The sequence below is a fragment of the Camelus dromedarius genome, chromosome 3, assembly GCF_036321535.1.
Source record: "Camelus dromedarius isolate mCamDro1 chromosome 3, mCamDro1.pat, whole genome shotgun sequence".
NCBI lineage: Eukaryota > Metazoa > Chordata > Mammalia > Artiodactyla > Camelidae > Camelus > Camelus dromedarius.
Genome location: NC_087438.1, coordinates 48,674,576 through 48,697,946, shown reverse-complemented (window position 1 = coordinate 48,697,946; position 23,371 = coordinate 48,674,576). Strand labels below are relative to the sequence as shown.

At 44.2% G+C, this 23,371-nt stretch overlaps 1 protein-coding gene across 2 annotated transcripts in view; it reads right to left on the bottom strand.

Annotated features, from left to right (window-relative positions):
• Positions 1-23,371, bottom strand: part of ARHGEF28 (Rho guanine nucleotide exchange factor 28) — a 276,974-nt gene that overhangs the window by 30,832 nt on the left and 222,771 nt on the right. For both annotated transcript variants that reach the window (XM_031446715.2, XM_064481524.1), the window contains 9 exons: positions 21,478-21,732; positions 19,799-19,875; positions 15,316-15,494; positions 14,211-14,302; positions 12,918-13,100; positions 9,209-9,340; positions 6,136-6,230; positions 2,947-2,985; positions 2,805-2,852 (listed from right to left, as the gene is read on the bottom strand). In XM_031446715.2, coding sequence (XP_031302575.2) covers positions 2,805-2,852; positions 2,947-2,985; positions 6,136-6,230; positions 9,209-9,340; positions 12,918-13,100; positions 14,211-14,302; positions 15,316-15,494; positions 19,799-19,875; positions 21,478-21,732 — 1,100 coding nt within the window. The remainder of the gene's footprint in view (positions 1-2,804; positions 2,853-2,946; positions 2,986-6,135; positions 6,231-9,208; positions 9,341-12,917; positions 13,101-14,210; positions 14,303-15,315; positions 15,495-19,798; positions 19,876-21,477; positions 21,733-23,371) is intronic.

Genomic DNA, 23,371 nt, shown 5'->3' with positions numbered 1-23,371 from the left:
ATGCTTCCGAAGGTTAAAGAACTAATACGTGTTTTAAATGGGTATGTGTCTTGGAATGAGACTCCACAATGTATTCAGTGGGGCCTTCTGAAATAAAATTCATGTTTTTAAATTTGAAAATCAATTCAGAAAATTTCAAATTCAGATGAATATTCGATTAATGTCTTTCAGCAGTTATTATAAAGGAAACAATGACATCATTGGGAATGGGCCCTAATTACTCTGATCTTTAGACATGAAACAATAAGCCATTCAGGACTCTGCTGACCTAGCTAAAGAGAACTGTAGACTGAACATCACCACTTAATTCTAACAGATCCTAAGGGCATCAACACAGTAAAACAAACAAGCAAAAATCCAGTATTTTATATGCCAACGCTGCCACAGGCAATGATAATGCTCATGTAAGGATTACAATTAGATTAATTAAGTGCTACCATGAAGTATTCTTCATATCGACTTAACAGCTGGGACAAGACCACTCTTTCCTGTGGCAGACAGGTGAAGTCTGAAGACTGGATATTCATTTTGGCACTTAGAGTTTATATTTAGGACAGAGAACAGCACTTGCTTTTCAAGTTTAGGGAAACTCCCAGGTCCCTCTCTCTTAACTTTTCTTTGCGGAAGTAAGTGTGTCCTTCCCTTTCTGCCTGGCCTACACCTCAGCCCTAACTCTGTTCTTCTAACACAGGGATCAAAGTTCATTTTCATCTGATTCAAAAATGCTTATGCAAAAGCTTTCATCGTGTCTAAGAGATTCAGCTTCAAAAGAGATGGCGGTGCCATGAATAGAAATCTTCCAAAGCCCATATCCTGAGACTAACTCAAAAGCTTTGGTGAAGAGAACTCACTATAGAGTCGTATATTTCCCATGTTGCTTCAGCCTAATGTGTTGCAAAAACTAGGTTATTTAGGTCACCCAGCTTTTCTGAGCCGTGAATCCACACAGGGCTGCATTCAAGGTTGAAAAGAGCTACGACCTTATTTCCATCAGGCGACACAAGCCAGGACACTCAGAGTTTTTATATCGCAAAAGTTAATGAACTATACTCAAACTATATCCCTTCTCAGCTAAAATTTAAAAGAAAGAAGACTTGTTTTTCATGAGAAATTCATCTCTAAGAATATCCACCCCAGAACGGCATATCTAATGTAATGGCATTTCCACTACATCTGAGTAAGACAAGGATGCTTATTATGGCCATGTATTACTTAATACATTTCAGAAGTTGTAGCCAAAGCAGTAAGCCAGGATGAAACTGATGTCATTACTGAAGAATAGCCATAATATTAACACTTTCAAATTTTTACTTTCTTCCTGGAATACTCTAAAAATCAAAAGAAAAACTATTAAAACAAACAAACAAAAAGCAAAATTCAATCAGTCGGCCAGTTAAAAATATATTTTAAAAAATCAATACCTTTTTCATACCAGCAACTGACATTGGGGAAATATAACGAAAAAAAAAACAGTATCTCAGGAATAAACTTACCAAAAACAAAATACATATATACATAGTACCTATATGAAGATAATTACAAAGCTTTCCAGCAGAACATAAAATAACTAACATGTTCTCAGAGAAGAGAACTAATTATTGCAAAAGTGCCAATGCTCCTCAATTTAATTCATAAATACAATAATATTTTAATTTAACTGTCTTAGTAGAAGGTAAGAAACTGGTCAGAGTGATTCAAAAGTTCTTATGAAAGAACCTATCGATAAGCATAGAAAAATAGTAAGAGGAGATTAGCACTGTCATGTTCAAGTGTAATTCAAACCTTTAATAACTAAGACCGTGGTGCTACAATAAGAACAGGCAGATGACCATAGAACATAAAACAAGTCTCGATGCAATCAAAGCATTACTAAGAAAACATCAAGTGCAGCACGACTGCATCTTTTTCTGGGGAAAACTTAAAATCAGACTTTATTTTCTTTTAATATTCAACAGATACAAGATACGAAGTAGGGACGGCAAATACACCAGTGTTGGGGGAAAGTATACGTATGACTGAATCACTTGGCTGTGCACCTGAAATGAGCACAATGTTGTAAATCAACTATACTTCAAGTAAAAACTTTTAAAAAAGGGTTTTCTATAAATTTGTCTATACACGTTGCTTTCATAGCATCTTAAAATATTTTTTAACTCATAAATTAAGCAACTGAATGTATTCAGCCTTTCTTGTCCATGACCTAAGGGGAGCCCTACAGTCCTAACTGTTATGATGTCTGTCTTTCCCAGACAGTGAACCGTCTGAGGGTAGACTCTGGGGCCCACCTGCCTCCGTGTGCTCAGTTCTCAGCACAGTGCCTGGCCCAGGGAGGCCCCTCAGGACATGTTAGCTGGATGAACCAACAAAACAATGAAGGGGCATATGAACTATTTAACTGCCCCAAAGGCCTAAGGCCACATGTGGAAGTGAAACAAGTTTAGGTGTGAATTTAAGTTTTCACCAGAAAATGTGAAGTCATGCCACACTCACCTACGAGCTTCACTGTAAACCTCAAGCCAGATCGTAGTCATCAATATTTTTTAAAGATATGAACTGTTTTATGGCTTCAGAGAAGAATGGTATAACACGTAGTAGTGGTGGTGCCTCATGATTACAAAACCAGGTGACGCTCAAAGCATCTAGCTGAGTTACGCTTGGGCGGCAGGGGTGGGAGGGTGGTGTTCTTTTAAGATCATTCACTGCCTCTCAAATGTTCTAATTTTTAAAGTCTGGGACTCATCAAATAAAGGGAATTGCATGAAGGGAAACATTCACAGGGTCCAAGACTAGAGGAGCATAGTTACCTGAAGGCTGTATAAGAGTCGGGTTAAATTCTGTATCGCTTGTATAATCTGGAAAAGAAGATCATTAGTGTCAAATTCTTGCAAAAGCGTTCACTATCCACAAAGAGAGGACGGTGACGTATTTAAGGTGTGCAGAGCTTACCTCTGACTGGGAAGAACCTGGGAAACTTCTATATTCCACCTAAAACACATAAAAACATACAAAAGTGAATACTCTACTTTTGAAAAGCTGCACTACAGTGTTCCACAATGCACGACCTCAGGGCGGTCACTTGACCCTCTCTAAATTCTCCCACAGTGGCTGTTCCCTCCCAGAAATCAAAGCCCACAGAGGTAAACACCACCTGATGCGCGTTCCCTCTGTGCCAACTTGGTACGTGAGATGCGTGGCCACTTTCCACCCAAGCACCCCTTAAAACGACTGGGGAAGATGGCGAGGATGCACTGCAAACTCTAAGTGACAATACTGACCTCGTGCCAGCCACACTGTAAATGGCACTCCCTGTGCCCAGGGTGAAGCTGTCTCCCAGGCCAGGCTGGCCCTTGCTCCCTAGAGGCCAGATTTGGGAACTACAGACTTTCTGCCTGGTCTCTAACTCACTTTGAGATTTACGAAGCCAAAACAGCAAGTGGTTAGGAGAAGAAACCAGACCCAGAGAAGGCTCTACATGGGACCCTTAGCTGGCCAGCTCCAGGCCCTACTGCTCAGAGCTCACTGGGCCCGGGCATAGCCGCCTTGGTAGAAGCACTGTCAGCAGAGGCCGTGAATGAGGCTACAGGAGACCCTCTGCTCCTGGGGGAAGGCACCCCCTGCCTCACTCATTGTCTCTCCACTGCACACATTAAGGACACATGTAGACAGTGAGGGTTTCCAGTTTCCAGAATTCAACATTTGTCCATACATGTATTGTCTCTTTTCTCTCACTGGGATGTAAGCCAACGAGTGGCAAGATTTCACCTGTGTACTCAGTGCTGTATCTGCAAACCTCAGAATGCTGCCTGGCACGTAACAGGCGCGCACACCCCTTCTGTACAGTGAGCACCCACTGAGTCCTCCACACCTCATGTGATGGGGCCACCTGACTCCCTGCCCTCCGAGAGTCTCAGTCTCGTGTGCACTGCTTGTGGCCTTGTCTGAGCAGCTTTAAATTGAAACCGCAAGAAACAGTTCTCGGGTAACTTCAGACATCGTTAAATTCAGTTAGTTTGGGCTCATGGTGCTATGACGCACTAGCCAGGCCTTTTCTTCCCGCCCCCTCACTCTTCCCCATTCTGCCAAGAGGGCAGCACCTTCAACAGGGGAAGGACAAACGATGGGAAAGGAGATGAAGTTTAGTCATTAGATCTGTGCCCAACCCCCTGGAAGACACGAAGGCTAAAGACCCCCGTTCTGGAGTAATTCTGGAGTTCTCTCTGCTCTTCTGGTTCTGTCCTTTTGTAATAAGAAGATCATATGGGATAGAATTTTTAAATTCTATAAAAATTAGAAACACAGAAATGAGCTGGATTATGCCGCTTGTAGTTACTTACTCCCGAGAACCACTAGGCTTGCGGCAAGACGGGAATGTTGAAGGAAGTCTTTCTAACGGAGCCGGCCCACCACCTAGTGGTGAATGTGCGCAGCTGCAGTTAGCAATTTACACACGGGATTTTTTTGCCATTTGGGTTACAAATTCAGATTTTTGAAAAATTCTGCCAGAAGTGCTTTTCTTTTTAACCTTACCATATTAAGAAATAGAATTACAAAATATCCATCACATGCTATTTTTAACGTTTGATTTCCAATGATTCTGCCCTACGTATCAGTTCATTTTGCTTCTCAAAATGCCTTATGAATGGCAAAATTTTCCAGGTAGGCTCATCCAAAGAGGAACCTGGACACCTCATCCCTCACCTGTGACTGAATCAGGGAAGGGAAGGACAGGAGGGGTGAAGCCCCCCGAGCTTTCCATTCAAGAGAACACTGTTCTAACCAGCCCTGCTCTGCTTCTGTCCTCTAATAACATAGAAGCAGTTGGAACCACAGTCTTAAAAGTGAGGTCTGCACTGAAAAGGATGGACGAGCAGGAACATTTTCAGAAGAAAATAGGTTTGAAAGCTTACAGTCAAAGTAAGTGGAGCAGAATACTGCATGCATTCCTTTCTTCATTTTGGCCTATGATGTTAAAAAAAAGCATAGCCATATTTTCTATGGATTTTAAAATATCTTTGGATTTGGCTTCTCAATCATATGTAATATATACAAAAATACACACAATATTCAAAATGTTCCACATATCAGGATCTGACGATGTCATTTTACCGCGTTAACACATATTGGTACCTGTAATGTGGCTACTTTGATTTTAGATAAAGCTAAACTTTAAACTCTTGAGCCCCAGACAATCCTGGAGAGGCCTACTGGCCACCTCCCAGAATCATATTCTTATTCTGTCTCTCTCTGACATCTCAGTTCCATTAGAAGTTAATAGGATATTTCACACATTTAATTGTTATAACAGTGTGTTATAACCTATGTGTATAGTACATCAAAAAGAAAGAAGGAAGGAAGGAAGGAAGGAAAGGGAAGGAAAGGAAAGGGAAGGAAAGGAAAGGAAAGGAAAGGAAAGGAAAGGAAAGGAAAGGAAAGGAAAGGAAAGGAAAGGAAAGGAAAGGAAAGGAAGGAAGGAAGGAAGGAAGGAAGGAAGGAAGGAAGGAAGAAAGAAAGAAAGAAAGAAAGAAAGAAAGAAAGAAAGAAAGAAAGAAAGAAAGAAAGAAAGAAAGAAAGAAAGGAGCAAGCATTTGGAACTACTTTGCCCCAGGTAAAAATTGGTTAGGTTGGTTACAAGTCTATCACCAAAAAAGGTAGGTGACAATCGGGGCGGGGACAGGAAAACAATCGGAAAGGAGAGGAAGGTAAAAGAAAGGGAAAGAAGCCAGAACAGTCCAAACTCAAAATGATTTCTGCCACTTTAGCACCATCTGGTTGCACAAGGGCTTGGGTGCCCAGGACCACCCCTCAGCCTAGAGACGCTGGATGTAGCGGGTGAGAAGCTGGAGGCTGGCAGGGCGGAAGTGAGACCAGAAGCAAGAGCGCAGACACACAGATAAACGTTTGAGTTTTAAATCTTTTTAATAACTTTTCATTTGTTCTTTGTTTACACCTACATGACATCAGAAAAGCAAGAACATTTTAGAAAAAAGTCAGAAAGTTTAAGAATGAATACTGAAATTGAGGACAATTCAGGAAAACACTTGCGTGCTATTCACTGCCATGGACAGACCAGAACCCGAGGTTGTTTTATGACACAAAGCAACCCATGCTGTTTACTAACAAATCAGTTCACAATACCTTCTCCCCTGCATCAGGGACTGCCAGGTCGGCTCCCACACCCTGGGTCCCAGGATCCACATCCCAACAGCCTCTTCCTCCTGTCCCTTCTGTGACTAGTGATGGAAGCACACCATTGAGACAGAAACAAAAAGGACATCATCAAACAGCAGCCAGCGGACTGGGTTCTTCTGTGTACAGCCGACACATATTCCAAAACAAGACAATCACAAGATCACACATAGCGAATATTCTTACACAAGGTGCGACAGCGGTACAGAGCCAAGTGCTGGGTCCCTGCCCTCAGGGAGCTTACATGCTAACAGATGCCAAACTGACCAACAGCCTCCACTGTCACTCATCTTTTTACTTTTCTTTCTTTCTAGGGGAGGGATGTCTGTGTGATGTCTGTGGTACCAAGAGGGTAGGATCTGGCGTCTCATTTTCACCTAATGGGAAGAGCTGCCTGCAAATGGTAAAATTAAAAACAGGCGCCATAGACGAAAAGCAAGGGCTGGCAGACTGGCTAGGGAGACCGGTCTGGGAAAGGCTCCCTCCTGGCCAGTACAAGAGCGGCAGACCATAAACAAGGTTAGCAAGGAGGAGGAGTCCAGTGGCAGGAATGAAACCTCTTTCTAAGCAGGTGAAGATGCCAGTACTCTATGAGCTCAGTCACACAGACTGAGAAGTTGTCATGACCTCCAAGTAATTCATTTTTTGAAATAATCTCCAAGTGTGTTTTTTCCCTTACAATTCTTGCTTATGCTCTAAATTCACCAATACCGTAAATACTGTGTATTTAATACATGAAAACACAGGAATATTTCTAGTCCAGAAATATGTTTTAAGTACCAAATATAGATTTTCACTCCACCCATTTAATCTCTGGCAGTGGGACTTTGTTTATTTCTTCACCCACATGAACTCAGTTAAAACTTACATCATGCTCACCGTGCACGGATTAAAACAAGACTTTCCAAAGACCTTTCTTTCTTCATTGGAACCAGGTCCAATCAGGACCCTGGTGAAACAGATACTCACTTCATGACACTTTCTAATTTTTTTTTTCCCAGTGCTATCTTGAAACTTTATTTCTGACGAAGGAAATACTTTTTATTTAAATTAATTAGAAAACACTTAGGTCTATGGGAAAAGACAGTCTTCGAAGATTCCAAAGGTCTCTTTTATTGCAAAGATGCTTTTGTTTAAGCCAAAACTGCTTCAAATTACATGAGCTAAAAATTAAGTTTATTTTGCCCAAGCTAGTCAATGCTTTTTCACGACAGAGAAGGAACATCTCACAGACTTTTCTGTCACTCAAAAAAATTGTTTCACTCTTGGGTACTATTCTTAATTCTTAGAGAGATGCCAAAAGTGTTACTAAAGAATTAGCCAATCTCGCTTCCCTTCATAGATATGAGGACCATCAGACGGGGAAGGGAGCTGATGGTGAGCCGGATGAAGGCAGAAGGATGGCAAGCCTCAGGTCCCTCTGCTCCTATATCCTATTTCAGAGTCAACAAGAGGGTGTCCATAATTTTACAGGAAGTAGATTATATCCATCCACCTGATTAGGTATATTGAGGACTAAAAATAGGGGGCTTGACTTGGTCTCTAGCCTCAGACTGACATGCGACTAACGTGGAAGGATCCAGTCCTCAAAGTCGATCATGGAACTGACCCATTCAGTGACAGATCCTCATTTAGGATAGTGCTTTTCACCCTTATCAATGTTATAAAGAGAACCAAACTCTTGCAGCACCGTGTTCCAATGCAGCCCAGCCCAAGACTAAAGCAGTCCAAACCCTACCAACCTGCCCCTCCTCTACATGAACCCACTGGAAAGAGCCTCTCAATGGTTCTAGCAGATGTCATGGGAGATGTGGGTACAGACAGGGAGAGCCCTGGTGGCGTGGTCTGAGGGGAGGGTGGGTGCGGCCCCGAGCAGCTGCAGGAGCCGAGCGGAGCCTCTCCCGCTGTCCCTGGGGTGAGGCTGAGAGCAGCAGATCCCTACGTGTATTTTTAGAGAGAACTTCCTCAATGGCATAATGAGGTTCTTCTTTAAAAAGGAAATCACCCAGGGCAGGACAAGTCCCCTGACGAATCTGGGCTGTGTCGAAATGAAAAACATATGTGCACATTCTGAAAATAGAAACCCAGGATTAGATAAAGTAGAACTAAGGGGAAAATAATTATTGGGGCTGGTGGAAAAAAAAAAGAAGTACCGAATTTAAAACCTTTACTGCTTCCATACATCTTAATTAACCAAGAGATGCTGTTAAAGAAATTCTAAGGCAGTTTAATCCTCCAGGCTCTAGCTACTGAAGACACTTTCTCTTGTGCATAGAAGACCTAGTGCAAGCACGGTTTTTCACCATCAGAACATAATGAAAGACACATTCTTCATGTTCATACCACAGGAACCCCTAGGGAATTAAGTATTTAGCTCACAGCTATACCTGTAACAATATAATTAGGTTCTGGGAAATTACCTAAATCAATTCTCTACATTCTATTTTTCTGTATTTAAAATCTATTGAAACGCTGCTTAGTAAGTGAATTCTGACCTGAATTAAAGGGTATGACAATATTTTGGCACTTCTGCCTTTACCACAACACCCAGCCTCATGTGTTGTGTGTGTGTGTGTGTGTGTGCGTGTGTGTGTGTATGCATTAGGTTCTAGTTTCCTGAGTTAACGTTTTCTCAGTTGATGATGTGAGATGAAGGTAAAAGCCTTGCTCTCTAATGATCTGCAGGGAGCCGCTTCCAAAAAAGCAAACAATGGAAACGCTCTTTCAAGACTGTCCTCAGTAAGTCACGCCACATGCGAGGCAGGGGAGGGTCTCGGGAGGGACGCAGCCTGCCTGGGTGACAGCGCTGTCACCTACCAGCTATTCTTTATGTCCTCCTTCCTGGAACACCAGGGTCATGATCATCCATAATGGAGGCTAGCATATTTATTCTCAGGTTTTTTCTAAAAAATACATTCAGTGCCCCCAAGTGGGGACCGAGCCGTTGTCTTCATTTTATGCAGCCACTGTACGCTGCAGGGACTGTGCTGGGGCTCACCGCAAAGGCTGCACGTTCACTTACAAGCAGGAGGCGATCCTGACGCACCCGGAGGGCTGAGCACATCCTGCAAAGCAGGCTCTCCGCAGCCTTGCTCCGATGACCGGCTCGCATCGCTCATCTGCGAGGCCCTCACTGCCACCTGCAGGCTCTCCGCTGAGGAGGGGGAAAACAAAAGTAAACTTATAGATATAAGTATATATATATATAGTTTAATAGACCAGGGGGTTGGCAAACTGGATTTGGCCTGCATTTGTTTTTATATGGCCCAAGAGCTAAAAATAGATTTTACATTTTTAAAGAGTTGTTCAAATACACAGCCATGCACACATATGTGCACAAAGAAGACTGCATCCCCAAACCTGTATACGGCCCACAGAGCCTGGAATATTTACTATCTGGCCCCTTACAGGCAAGGTTTACCAACCTGCAATCTAGACCAATACTTCTAGCATCATTTTATGATAGAGAATAATTAAATTAAAAAAACCCAAACTCACAGTACACAAATCTCAACTACAACCTTCTGTAAATTAGTAGGCTAAAAAAAAACTTTCTGAAATTCAGTTAATTTAAATAAGTTATCAGGCAATAGCATTTTATAACTTGATACTCAGAAGTATTAGTTATTCTTCAAAAGAGTATTTCCCCAAACATGCCTTCAATACAATACAGATTCCCAATCCTCTAGACCTACTGGATCAGATTCTCCAGGAGAGAAAACAGGGGATGTGAATTTTAAAGAAGCACCACAGGCTGCTCTTAGAGTCTGGTAAGACTGGGAAACACCACACCAAGAAAGGGAACTTTTCATTCACAATAAAGGCTTTGCAGCTAGCATGTGGGACAGTACACACATCTCTAAAATGCTCTGTCCAGGGATTCAACTCAGCAACCACTCACCGAGCGTTGGCTCTGCTCTCAGGGCCACTGGGCGTCTGCTAACTAAGAAGGAGACTTTGCAGACAAGGGGCAAAGGGACATAACTAACTGCACGACAGGTCAGCGCACCCTGGGTGCTTCTCCATTCTGTTCTCCAGGCCTGAGAGCATCACAACGTGCCCGGCAGCAGGGAGGAGCAGGGGGTTACATGAGCCAACACGTTTAGGTTAGGAAAAAGTCCTTAAAGGAGATCACTGAGCAGAGAACCCTGAAGGACAGATGGTTCAAGAGGCAGGGACAGAAGAGGAGAAAGGAGGGAAGAAGGGCAGCAGAACAAAGCCCCAGGAGGTGAGTCAGGGTGCATGACCCAAGCGTTTGCTCAGCAGGTAATCACCCCACCCTGACAGGACCTCCTGCCCCTGCTCACAGGCTGGGTGTTGATGATCAGAGACTCAGAGGGGATTATCTGACCTGTGGCTCAGGCAGCACCCCCATTGCTCTGGGTTCCCCTGAGCAGCTGGTGAGCCAGAGGAATTAAAGCAGATGGACTTACAACCAGGCAAAACTGAGTGACAGCTTTGGTGGGGGAGGAAGTGAAAGGCACTGGCTGAAATTGAGAGTAGGCAACGTATTCCATCGAGACAGCATCAAGGATGATGAGAGGGTCACCGGCTCCTGTCAACCTGCTTGAAAGTCTTTTTGGCTTTCTTTCTAAAATCTATCTTGCATCTGCACATTTCTCTCTACTTGCATTATTGACAGTCCCAGTCTAGACCGAGGCCCCAGCCTCCCTCATCGCGGCTTCTGTAACTGCTTCCCAACAATCTCCAGGGAAACTCATCTCCTTCCAGTCTGTTCTCCACTCAGTCGCCCACGTTCCTTTCCGGAAAGAAATAAGATCATGCTATCCCCACAATTAAAAGTGTCCAACAAACAACTTTCCATTGATTTTGGAATAAAATCTCCCTCTCTCTCTCTTTTTAACCACAATCTACAAAGATCTGGTCCCTGCCCACCCCAGAGCAGTTTCCCCTGACTCCTGCCACCTGCCGCCTGCTCTGTCCATGAACATGCCAAGCTCATTCCAGATGCAGGGGCTACACACTGGCTCTGCTCAGATGTCCAGACAGCTGGCTTCTCCTCACCCGTCAACTCTCTCCTCAAAGCATAATCTCTAAGCAACCTTTCCTGACTTCCCTACAGCACAGCCTTCCCCTCAGTCAGTCCCAATGTCTTATTTTCTCGTGACTTTCTGAAATTATCTTGTTTCTTTGTGTATTGTCTATCTTCCCCAACGAGAAGTTTTTAGGAAAGCATCACTGCTTCCTTCATTGGCACTAACAACAGTGCACACAGTGGATGCTCAGGGAATATCTGATGAATGAGTCAGGCCATCAGTGGACGCCACTTCGGACAGCCTCTCTGCCCTTCTTAAGACCTTTGTTTCCTCAACTGTGAAACAGAAACAATACATTCCAAGATTTCTAAATTCTCTTTCTGAGGTCATGTTCTGAGATTTCAAGACAGAGCTTGGCAAACGTTTTCTGCAAACGACCAGACGGTAAATATTTTAGGCTTTGTGGGCCCTATGGCCTCTGTTACAACAATTCATCTTTGCCACTGCAGTGAGAAAGTAGCCAGAGACGACAAGTAACAAGCAGGCATGGCTGTGTTCCAATAAAACGACAGCTACAAACACAGGCGGTGGGGCCGTGGGATGCATTGAGTCTGTGGTCTGTAGTTTACCAGCCCTTGTGCTAAAGGACAGCATTCCCTGCCACTGTCAGCTGGTGGCTGTTTTATTTCCCAAGCCCTCTGTCCCTATTGTCACCTCTGGACTTTTCGGCCCATTTCCTCCCTAAACCTGTATTTCCCCTGAAGTTCATGCCATCAGATGACACCACTCACTGGCCCTCCCTGTGGCCATTCATCTACAGACTCCTTGGACAAAGTGGCACCAGGTGCAGGTTCTCTGACCACCCCCATTGCCACTCTTGTCAAAATTCTTTGTCCTTTCAATTCTGTGAACATAGTCCCTCCAGTACCCTGGCCTCTCATCTCCCTACCTTATTCACCTTCAGTGATCTTGTTCTCCACCCGAACTCAGCCACCAGTTCCCATGGTTATACCCTAAACTGCTATTCTCCACGCAGCAGTCAGAGGGTTTCTTTCAAAACACAAGTGAAGTCACTCCTCCACTCAAAACTGTATTGTTTCCCATCTTACTGAGAATGAAAACCAACGTCCTTGCCTTGATCTGGTCCATGTAATCTGGGTCATAGTTAGCTCTCACTCATCTGCCTGTCTCCACCTCTGCCTCTCTCTGCCTGCACTGTCCCCTGTACTGTTCCTCAAACAGGCCTGGCACTCACCTGCCTCAGGGCCTTTGCACCTGCTCTTCTCTACATCTGCAACATTCACTCCTCAGATATCTACTTGGCTTTCTCACTTCCTTCTGATCTGCTTACATAACACCATACCAAAGAGGCCTTCCCTGCTCATCCTGTCTAAAATAGAACCTCCCCAACTCCATCACTCTCCATTCCCCTTACCCTTATTTTTATTTGTAGCACTTGAAACAACCTGACATACACATACATATATATACACACGTTCACACATGTACATACACACACACATACATATATACATGTGTGTGTGTATATACACACACACACACACACACACATACACACATTTTTTAAAATATTCCTCTTTCTGGAATAAGAGTAAGGACTTTGTCTTGTTCTGCTGTATCCTCAGCACCAAGACCACACTATGTAGCACAAAGTAGGTGCTCAATAAACATTTCCTGAATTTGTTGAACCAAATCCTTTTGGAAGCAACTTACCTTCTTTCAGTGCTGCTGCCAGTAATGAGGCTGCCTGGGGAGGCTCCCCGGGGTCTGGTTTAATGAGGAGGTGGGGCTCTAGATGGACGTCCTCAAATCCACTCAGTTCTCCAAGTTCAGCATAGATATGCAGCTTCTCCTCCAAACATGTACAAATCTGTTGGTCTTGGTTACTGAGTATTTCTAAGAAACAGTATTTACCGTAGAAGGTTATCACATGAATACAATATGAAAATTCAAGCTATAAGATAAAGACGTTGCTAATTAGCAAGCAGTGTGGCCTAACAGGTCAAGTACAAGTTGTTGGTGACTGGAGCTTCCAGCAAATGACTTAACATCTCTGAGCATCCATTGTCTTTTCTGTAAGTCTGCTGTACTCAATAAATGTTCATTTCCTTTCCCATTCCCCTAATTCTAGAAAAACTTGAAAAGCCCATCACTGTTAACTCAGGCTGTTTTCTATTAAGACCAAACATGAAGCTGAGGAATGGAAATTGAGGCGGGACTGCCCGCAATGAGCATTACCCACAAGGGAGAACAATGCAGGGGCCTGGAACCGCTCGGCCTGCAGCCAGTCCTGGTCCAAACCACACATACTGGTTGATGTTTTTGTTTCTCAACATCCAATTTCTTCAACCATCTTCGCCTGCATCCTTTTCCTCTAATTTCGATGTCACAGAATCCTTAGAGCTTAAAGGGACCTTAACCAGCAGTGAATCCAGGGGTTCTCAGTCAGCCTCAAAATCACCAAGGGAGAGTTTAAAATCCTGACGTCTATATCCCAACCCCCTCAGATTCTGGTGAACTGGGTCGGACCCAGGCATCAGAATTTTTAAAGACCTCCCCAAGTGATTCTAATGCCCAGCCAGAGATGAGAATCACTGAGTGCATCTAATTTCCTTACTTTGCAGATTTGGAAATTGAGGACCAGAGCTATTGTGTTCCTTGTCCAAAGTCATACAACCGTGACCTGACAGTACTGAGATCTAAAATCAAACCATCAGACAACAGCGCCAGTGCCCATCTGCACCATACTGCCTGCAGTTACTGTTAGGTTTTATGCAGAATTTTTAAAATATATTTTTAATCACTAAGGAGGAAGGAGGGAGGGAGTCGTTTTATTTGAGCACTTTTAGTGCCAGTATATATTTTTTTTTTTTGGAGAGGGGTCAGGGTGGGCCTCTGGTGCACAAAATTCATCATTTAGTCATAACGTGCCATTCACGACAGCTGGGCTTTCCCAGCACCCCAGGAGAACCCCACGACCAGGGAGCCGAGGTGCCTGCACTGTACCTTGGCATTGCTGAATTCTGGCCACTCTGGCTTCAGCTTTCCGCCTCTCTTCATCAGACTCGCTTGTCCTTCCCCCTTCCTCTTCTGGGCAACTTGAAAAGACAACAGCAAGAGAGACAACTGAAACCAAATCCAAGTATCTTTAGGTTCATTAGAAAGACATGGGAACTTAGCAGGAGAATTATTTCGAGAAGAAAAATTCAGCATAAAGAGAATTCATCATGCCCCCAGCCAAAAGAGTTGGTTTTCTTAAGTGTATAACAGACCTTGCATAATGTAACATAGCTCTCAAGTCAGCCATTTAGGAGGACTCAAATATTCCAACAAACACTCACATACACAAACATACTCACACACACACACACACACCACCAATGCCAGCAGTAGGTACAACTAAAATCAGACATTTTGCTTTCTGCTGCATTTGGGCACTTCTGTTCTTCATGAGGGTAGAATAGAGATACTGGGGCGGGGTGGGGGAGTAGGGTGCCAGGTTGAGTGGGGTGCACTGGAGGTGGAGGAGTTTTATACAGCATCATTCAAGATCTAACTAATCCAATTTCCATTAAGAATGATCACCATCACCCTCACATCCCCATTTATAAAAGATGTCTTTGCACAATGAGAGATAAATTGATGTAGCACACTTAGAGCCACCAATCTAAAAATGTTTATTGAATGATTCTTCAGAATTAGGGACACAGAGACATAAGACATGGTCCTTGCCCTCAAGGAGCTTCCAATCTAACAGACAAACATATATATACATAAACAAGACAACAGCTACAAGCACCAAGTGTGTGCTTTAGAGAGCAGGTGTTAAGGAACTTCAGGTAAGAAAGAGACCACTGGAGCTGAAGAGGTCTTCACCAAGGAGGTGAGCCATGCGCTGCACCAGGATGGGCAGGATTCACACAGGCAGAGGGAGATGGGGGCGTTACAGGCAGCAAAGGTGCAGGTGAGGGGCTACGGCAGGCGGGGGCAGGGGTCAGGGAGTGCACCATCCTGGCTGAGGCTAAGTTTTCATGCAGGGGAGACACAGTTAGAAGGTTTTCCCCAGTGGAGCAAGTCCATTCCCTCAATGATGGATAGAAGGAAGCATTACCTTTCTACTGCCTGTTGGATCCGTCTCATCCAAGTATTTCGTTCCTCCTTGGAATTGGTATGAATTTCATACATCTCAGGACCAGCAGAGGAAGCGCTGATCAGAAACATCCCTCTCTCCTCATTCGCAACTTCTCGAGCAATCAGCTTCTGAAGGGAAATCACTGATGGCTTCTGATCCTACATAAAACAGGACGGGGTGCAGGTGAAGGGGTCTCACAAAATACGGTAGCTAAGGAAAGCAAGAGTGTTAGACAAATCTTTATTTCACTTCAACCTTTTCAGAAGAGCTGTGGAAGTTAGTAAGATCTCCGGCAGAAACAGTATGGTGAAGAGAAGATGGAAAAGGAGGATTATAGAACATCTGTCCTTAAGAATTGGTGATTTAAAAGGACAACTTTTTAAAAGAACAATCAGAACAGCAAGAAAACAATGTCAAAAATGGTGTAGTCAGGGATGGAGGGATTTTTCTAGAAAGGCACAGTTTAGGAAACAGTGTATGAATACTACAAAGAAATGAAGAAGGGTGGAAGGCCTTAAGAGTCCACTGGATTTGGCAGTTAACAGCAACACTGTTTCAACAAGGTGATGGTTACAGACGCCCAAGAGTAGACTGTGAAAATGAAAGAACTGGGGGGGGGGGGGCAAGACCTCAGACTCCCCAGAACCAACGTCTTCTGCTACTGTGGTACCCAGCACAAGAGCCTAACTCCTACAGCTCTACCTGCAAATGCCTCTTCTTCCCACCAACCAGGCGAGCCCTTGGTGGGCAGATATGGGTCTAATTCATCTTCATATGCCTAACATATTGCTTTGAAAAAAGTAGGCAACTCGATAAATGTCTGTGGAACTATAGTTGGCATAATTCCATCAGAGAGAAATAGGAAGAAAGTCTAAAATGTGGCATCCGAGCCACAACTGAATCACCTCTTCTACCAGCATTTACTGTGATCCTTCAATGTCCCCTTCCATGCACTGGGGATTCAAAGACGAATAAGACACTGATAACACTGATTTGGGTAGGGAGCTCTAGTCGCAAGAATTGCCAAAAGAATGCCTGCAGGATGAATGGCCTGGGGGCTAAATATGAGGAATCTGCTTTGGTTTGTGGCTTCTACCATTGTTGACAGAGTCGGCCGCAGTGCGTGGTTTTGCTTTTCCCTCATGGACTGAGCGACGCCTGTATCCAGAACACGTCGCGCCATCCCTCACTGCTGACTCCTCAGTGCTGATGTCTGCTTTCCCAGCAGGACACGGCTTTACGACATCAGAAGCTGAGTATGAGGATAGGAGCAGAGTATCTCTTCATTCCACCTCCATCCAATTCTTAAGAGCAGCAAAACCAAAAAAACAACCCATGATGGGACAGACCACTGTTCTACCCAGCCCTGCACGCTGTCTCTGCTCATGGCTAGAAAAGCAGCTCTGTGGCAGAGCCACTGGGATGCTGCCCTTTCTAACTTGGGAGAGCCCCGGGGCACTGTAAACATCCCATATTCAATTGCGGATCTGCTATCTAAGATCTTGTCTGCTTTCCTTCTTGCAATGCACAGCTTTAGCTTCCTCAGCTTACAAGGTCCACAGCCCCTGTACAGAAAGAGGCCGAGTAGGTCTGAACTGATTAAAGACATTAACAAGAATAAATTACTTGAACCAGTTGGTTAGTGGTGCAGGAGGAGACAGGTGGGGTCAGATATTTTAAAAATGAAAACTAAGTCAGTGGATAGAAAGTAGCATTAATGAAATTGGGGTTTGGGGAAAAAGCAGCAGATCAACCATCCTGGGTCCATACTCTCCTTTTAAAGCACAGGCGATAGCTGAGCCATCCCTGCCGTCTTTGAGAAGGGGCAGGTATCCCCCGTTTACCGCAGTCCTGCCTCTCGATCAGCTCCTTCAGAGCGAAAGTCGGTCCAGCTCACTCACTTACATTTCCTGCCCAGTCCCAGCAGGCGCTGGAGTTGACAACCTCTGCCACAGGGAAAAGGGAAGAGGGACCCGCTGCGTTTAGCCCCACTGTTACACCTTATCCGTTTGCGAGTCCATGAAGTGGCTGATTCTGTCAGTGAGAAGTTCCGTTCGCCATTCCACTGTGACAACAAGACCTTACGGTCACTTCATATTCTCAACGTGTACTTCCACATCTGCATGCTCACTCTGCTTTTTTATTGTTCATTCATTCTGAAATTATCTTCTTTGATATTCAAGAGGTCCTCCTAGACTCAGGACTCCAGGATTTAGTGAACCTGTCTACTTTTTCCTACTCATTTCATAGATTTGGTCCTGCTCCCACTTCCACTGAGTCGTCTTTAAAAACAAGCAAAATTCTTTTATAAAAAAAATCCCCCAACCTCTACTTTCAGCTGCTTAGCTCCTTGGCCACTTCCAAATTCATCATGTCTTCCACAACACAGAGCAAGTTAAGAATTTCCGGCAGAAATTTTTCAAACAGCACAAGGAGCAGAGAATCTCACCTGTGGTGATCAGCATGAAGATAACTTTCTAAAATACTAAGGTGAGAACTAGGAAATCCAGGTATTTGTATACCCCTGGCTAATGCATCAATTCCCTCAAGAGGTTAACCATAAAGTATTTATGATGTGTGGGTTTGTGTCCACTAAATGTCCATGATGCAACTCAAAAGCATTAGACTGAACGGTAGTGTGCATTGGACTCTTCAAGGATAATGCTTTCTCTTTCACTCCTTGACCCCGACAAGGGCTTGGCTGGCCTTTACAAAGGCAGCGATGTTTCAGGCTAACATTGTCAGGAAGATTGGCACCATCTAACTGTAGTCCAGGGCCAAACACGTTCAACCAAGAGGAGCTTAGCTGTGGCTGCCTTCATTCTGGCATTTGCTGGACTGCATTCCCAGTGCCCCACTTAAAGGTAAACGTGGTCTACAGGTGGCCCAGAGAAGAGGGAAAGATCCGTATTTCAAGCCATACTTTAGGTTGTGCATCACAACTTGGTCTGAATCCACATGCATGTTGCCCTAGATGACAAAAGAGTTGTCTTTATACTGTGTCTAATTCTTGATCCGTCAGCAGGTCACGTGGCCTATGATAAGTACCACTCAAGACACAGGATTTGTTTCTCTTTCAGGTCTTTCTTTTTGAAGAAACCTTTTTTTTCTATAAAAATGTGCTGTACATCTGTTTTCTCTCCCAGCACGGCCCTCACCATGCCACAGGACAAACAAAATGGTCCCACCTTCTCACTTATTTTCTGTGTGTTCTTCCAGAGCACCCATAATTACAGTAGCGACAGGCTGTTGGATGACTCAGTAGGTTGTCATGAAACTTGCAAAGTATACAGTTCAAATGGGTCGGGGCCGTAGGACTGGTTTAAGGCCTCCTGTTGTCCTCTGGGGTAACTTTGTGAAATAACCTCTGAGCTTGACACGACTTGGCATCACTGTGCTGACGAGAGGCAACGCGCTGAACACGGTGAAGACGTCTACTGAGCCAACCTGATGAGCACGGACGCTGCTCCAGTCTCTCCCCCCAGAAGCCATCACTGGGCAGGCACGCTCCTTTGCTTTCTCTGAACAGCGTAACAGAAACTTCTTTAAGCTCTGACTTTGCCAAAACCAGCTGGAATTACAGATGTCTGCTAATGGTACCCAAATATCCTCTCAGTCAATGGATGATAAGCACTAACATTTTAGAGAGCCACCATTAGAGTGCCCACACTGGTACTGCACCTTAGATTCTTTCCTGTAACAGGGCCTGATGCTGACGAGGTGTTAACCGATGACATCTTCCATCTTTAACTGAGTCACTGTGGACCACAAGATGCTGTGTAAAACAAAGCTATAAAATACTGATTTTAGTCCTGGCCCGAGCCTCACTCTTTGCTGGCAATGAGATTAACCTGACACAGTACAAAGGTAAGTGTCAAATGAACAACCTTAGTAATCAGTAGCCATTGTGGAGGAAACAGGAAAGAATCCTCTTTACCCTTCAGGTATCAGGATGGAGTGCCCACGTTTGGCAGAAGGAGCATCATGAATGGGGTTAGCACCCGGTACAGCAGGCACTGTCCCATGGGCACAGAGAGTGAGGTGCCAGAAATGACCTACTGTTCCCAGCATTAACCTTTGAATTGCTGGGAAGTTTGGAGTGGGGCGGGCAGGGAGGGGTTTTCTGGAGGAAAGACCAAGATAGCCAGAGAGCAAAGGGTCACTTATGGGGTTTAGGCAGTGCCTATTCACCAACCAGTACCAAAGTACGCCAATATTTTCACAGATGGTTAAACTGCTGCCTCAGCTGACTGCCAGTCCCGGGTGTGATACATCAACATGTATCATGCTCGGTAAACCCAAGCCGATGCTTGTTCCTGGCCACTGCAATCGCTAGTGATGGGCCTGCACCACAGGCACGATCTTGCCAATGACCAATTAATTCACTAGGAATTTCAGGCATGTTTCAAGGCGATGTGGGATTAAGCCAGTTAAAATATTCATCACCCAGCCATATACTTACAACCACTGCAAAGATGTATTTCTGGTCTTTTTCTTGTAAAAACAGCAGCACATCAGTCAGGAGTAGAGCTAGGACATCTTCAAAGCAAAAAAAAAAAAAAATCACCCATGTTAATGAAGCACATCACAGTTCAAAAGCCTTTAATTAGATACTTTGATTTCATGTTTAAATAACTTAAACAAACGTATTAAAAATAAAGACTACAACTTAGTCTAACTACAGAACTTCTATTAAAATGCTCATATTATGATAGCTAAAGATGTATTTTATAGACAACTTAGTAGGTAAGCTGTGTTTAAATGTGCGTGTCTGTGTGTCACTACAGGTACAGCTAAATCTTCAGCAAAATTTAATGCTGTAGCTTTTTCAAAATGGAAGAAAAAATACTCAATATGAAAGAAGGTTCTAACAGAATGGAGCAAGCCCTTACCTTTCGGGGAAAAAGTACTTAATTTAAAATGTTTGGGGGCAGCTTCTGCCTTGTTACCTATATACTAATCTGCTGTCTCCTTCCGTCTAAATCTGAGGGAAGTCTGAGATCCTGCACTTCCCTTGCGTACTGTTCACAAGAATCCATCTTCACTGCACCACTGCACATTCTAACACCGTTACCAAGCTGTTCATTCTACAAAATAGACTAAAAGCAAAGCAAAACAAAACAAATAACTTGGAGCGATAGGGTCTACAGACTGTAGGTAATATTTCAGTTGTGGTCAACATTCTGCTTGTGGTGAATATTCGATTGCAACATTGCAAGGTGCTGATCAACAAATCCCATTTCAGTCATCTGTTGCCACCACCACAAAAACTGGATAACCCTCCAATGGAATTCGAGCACCTGGAATTTAACAACCTCTTCCTCTCATTGCTTGCCTCAGGAAGTTACTAAGATGTGTGAGACCCAGGAGACCAGGCCAGTGGTTCTGAAGCCTGATGCACCCTCACCTGGGTGCTGTTAAGCATCCCTCTGCTTGGGCTTCATCCCCACACCAGTAAAAATCAATCGTTGGGAGAAGACTTGAGCATCAGTAAAATTTTTAAGCTCCAAAGGCCATTCTAGGCTTTTAAGTCCAGTGGCCAGGGTTGAGAAAGCCTCGGGCAAGATGCCAGCTTACAGAATCAGCCCTTGATGACTGGAATAAAGTGTTTTAGACTCCAGCCAGAGTGACAGGTAGGGTGGTGCCTGACAGCAAGCAGCACACCAATGTCAGCATGTGTATTTATGCATGATTTTACTCTGCATATTTATGCATTGAATCACCTAGCACTAGAGATGCCGTTCAGAGTTCATTTCTCGCCTTGATGGTCTGAGCCCCAGGCTGGCTTGGCACACAACAGACTCTGGGTGTTTCGGCATACCGCCTCATTTTCAACACACCACATCTGCCAGAATACTATTTCCATGCCAACAATGAGCAGGGTTCCTTTGATTCAAACATCGCAGGCATACAATGCATAGGAAGCCTTCTGCTCGGGGTAGCAAATCCCCTGCAGAGGTTTGTAGCTGGGCCACCTCTGTCTACTGAAGTTCCCAACTCAATCCTACAGGAACCTTTCCTCTCACCCAGGTCTGTGTGTGTGCCTGCATCACTGAACACTTATCTCCTGAAAATCAGTCCTCTGTTAAGTGAATAACATGCGTGAAAGAGGGAGAAACTGGTCTGTGAGAGCCACGGTACCTTTGAAACGACCCGTAGCCGTTTTCCAATAAACAAGGCCATCATACAGCAGGGTCCTCTCTTTACTCATCAGCGTCTGCTTCCTAAACACATGGCCGTTCTTGAGCTTGGTGTATGTCTTGTTTTCGATCTTACTTAGGATCTCAAGCCATTTTTGTTTTTTCTCATATTCGCTGACTTTTAAATCCACGGCTGCAATCATGTCTTTAATTAAGCCAAGAGCTTTGCATAAGTCTTTATGTTCTTCAGTGCTCTCTGCGTGGGAAAAAGAACGAACACTATGCAAATAACCAGAGTGCTAAGGAAGACACTTTTCCTGTAGATTTAACTACAGTTAAATATATCATCCAAATTGCAGAAATCCCAGAACAAAAATACTGGATTAAGTTCAAATAGTCTGTTATCACTCTGAACCCCTCCTCCCCAAAAGGATGGTTGAAAATGTAATAATTAAGGAGATTTACTTATGCAATGCTTCCACTGAAACACCGTAACAGTGCAATGTCTGAGTTCTAGACACCTGTCTGACCTTCTTCCCTAGAGCAGGGAATGTGTTACATCCCAGGTTAGACCTTCCTTCCACCTTCCGGAGACAAGTAATCAAGTAACCCCCACACCAAGTTTCTTAGAACTTACCTGAGCTGGAGTCCTTTCACAAAAGGCAGTTGCAGGGTGATGTGAACAGGCCCCAGGCTCACTTGCCTTTCTAGAGTCCTCGCTCCATAAAAACTAATACTCAAAATTGTATTTTACCATTGCATTAGCATAAAGATAAATATTTTAATAATAGACAGTAAAACATTTTTTTCAACCTAAAAAAATGGGACCAAGCTACTGTGCTGAGTCAGCCACACTCATGCCAACAGGGCAGATCATCGATTCCAGCTCTTATTCTTTAAAATACTGGCCATTTCTCTTCTCTCTAGATTAGCTTAAGGAAAATTTTGGAGGAGTTTCTGGAAACAGCCTCCTGGAGCTCCAGATGAAACTAAATTTAGCTATTGTCTATGTCTGATTGAAAAAAAAACTAGTTGATGTTTATTGAGATGAACGGAACTGAAAGGGAGAGTTTCGGGAGGTTAGAAAACGCTAGGAGAGAAGAAAAGAAGAACAGCAGAGAAAACAAAAGATTCTCTAGAGCCTAGAGCAGCAGAAATAAACACGCAGAAACAGCAGTGAAATGGAGTAAGAGCAAGTCCTCCAAAGGGTCTAACGCCTGGGCTTAAATGTATTAAACAGACACTCGAGGGCTTTGTCAGAAAGCCGAGGAACAGATGCAGATGCCCACGGTTAACAAGGAAGACGTCCTCACTGCCCGTGGAAGAATGTCCTGCCCTCCCTTCACTACTTCACCCACCTGCTGCCCAACCAAGCAGCACCCCTGCCTCCAAGAACAGTTTCTCCTTCTAAAGAGCCTATTTCATGTATAGGAAAGCTGAGTAGAGAAAATCAAAGGTGAGTTACAAGCTGACTTAAACTAAGGCCAAGAAAAGGCTCAAGTCTTGTGACCTTCAGGGACAAACGACTGTCTTGTAACAGCGTGCAGCTCCCAGGGCAGCAGCGTGGGCTCACCTGGGAATCCTGTTAGAATCGCTTACCTGGGGTTCTACCCCAGACCTACTGAGTCGGAGTCTGCCTGTTGACAAGATCCCCAGGCGAAGGGTATTCCTAATAAAGTTCAAAAAGCGTGGCCATAATAGAGCCATGGAGCCGATGTTCCCAGAAGCCAGAGAGACAGCTGGTTGGAAAGGTCTGACCTCACTAAGGAGGCAGGGTCCATTCGGACACTCTGACGGCTATGCCCAAGGAGCCACAAGTCACACTTCATCGGTGCCACACAGCAGGCAATCCCTACTATGCACTCCACCTGGAATTCGGCATGGGGTGACTCAGC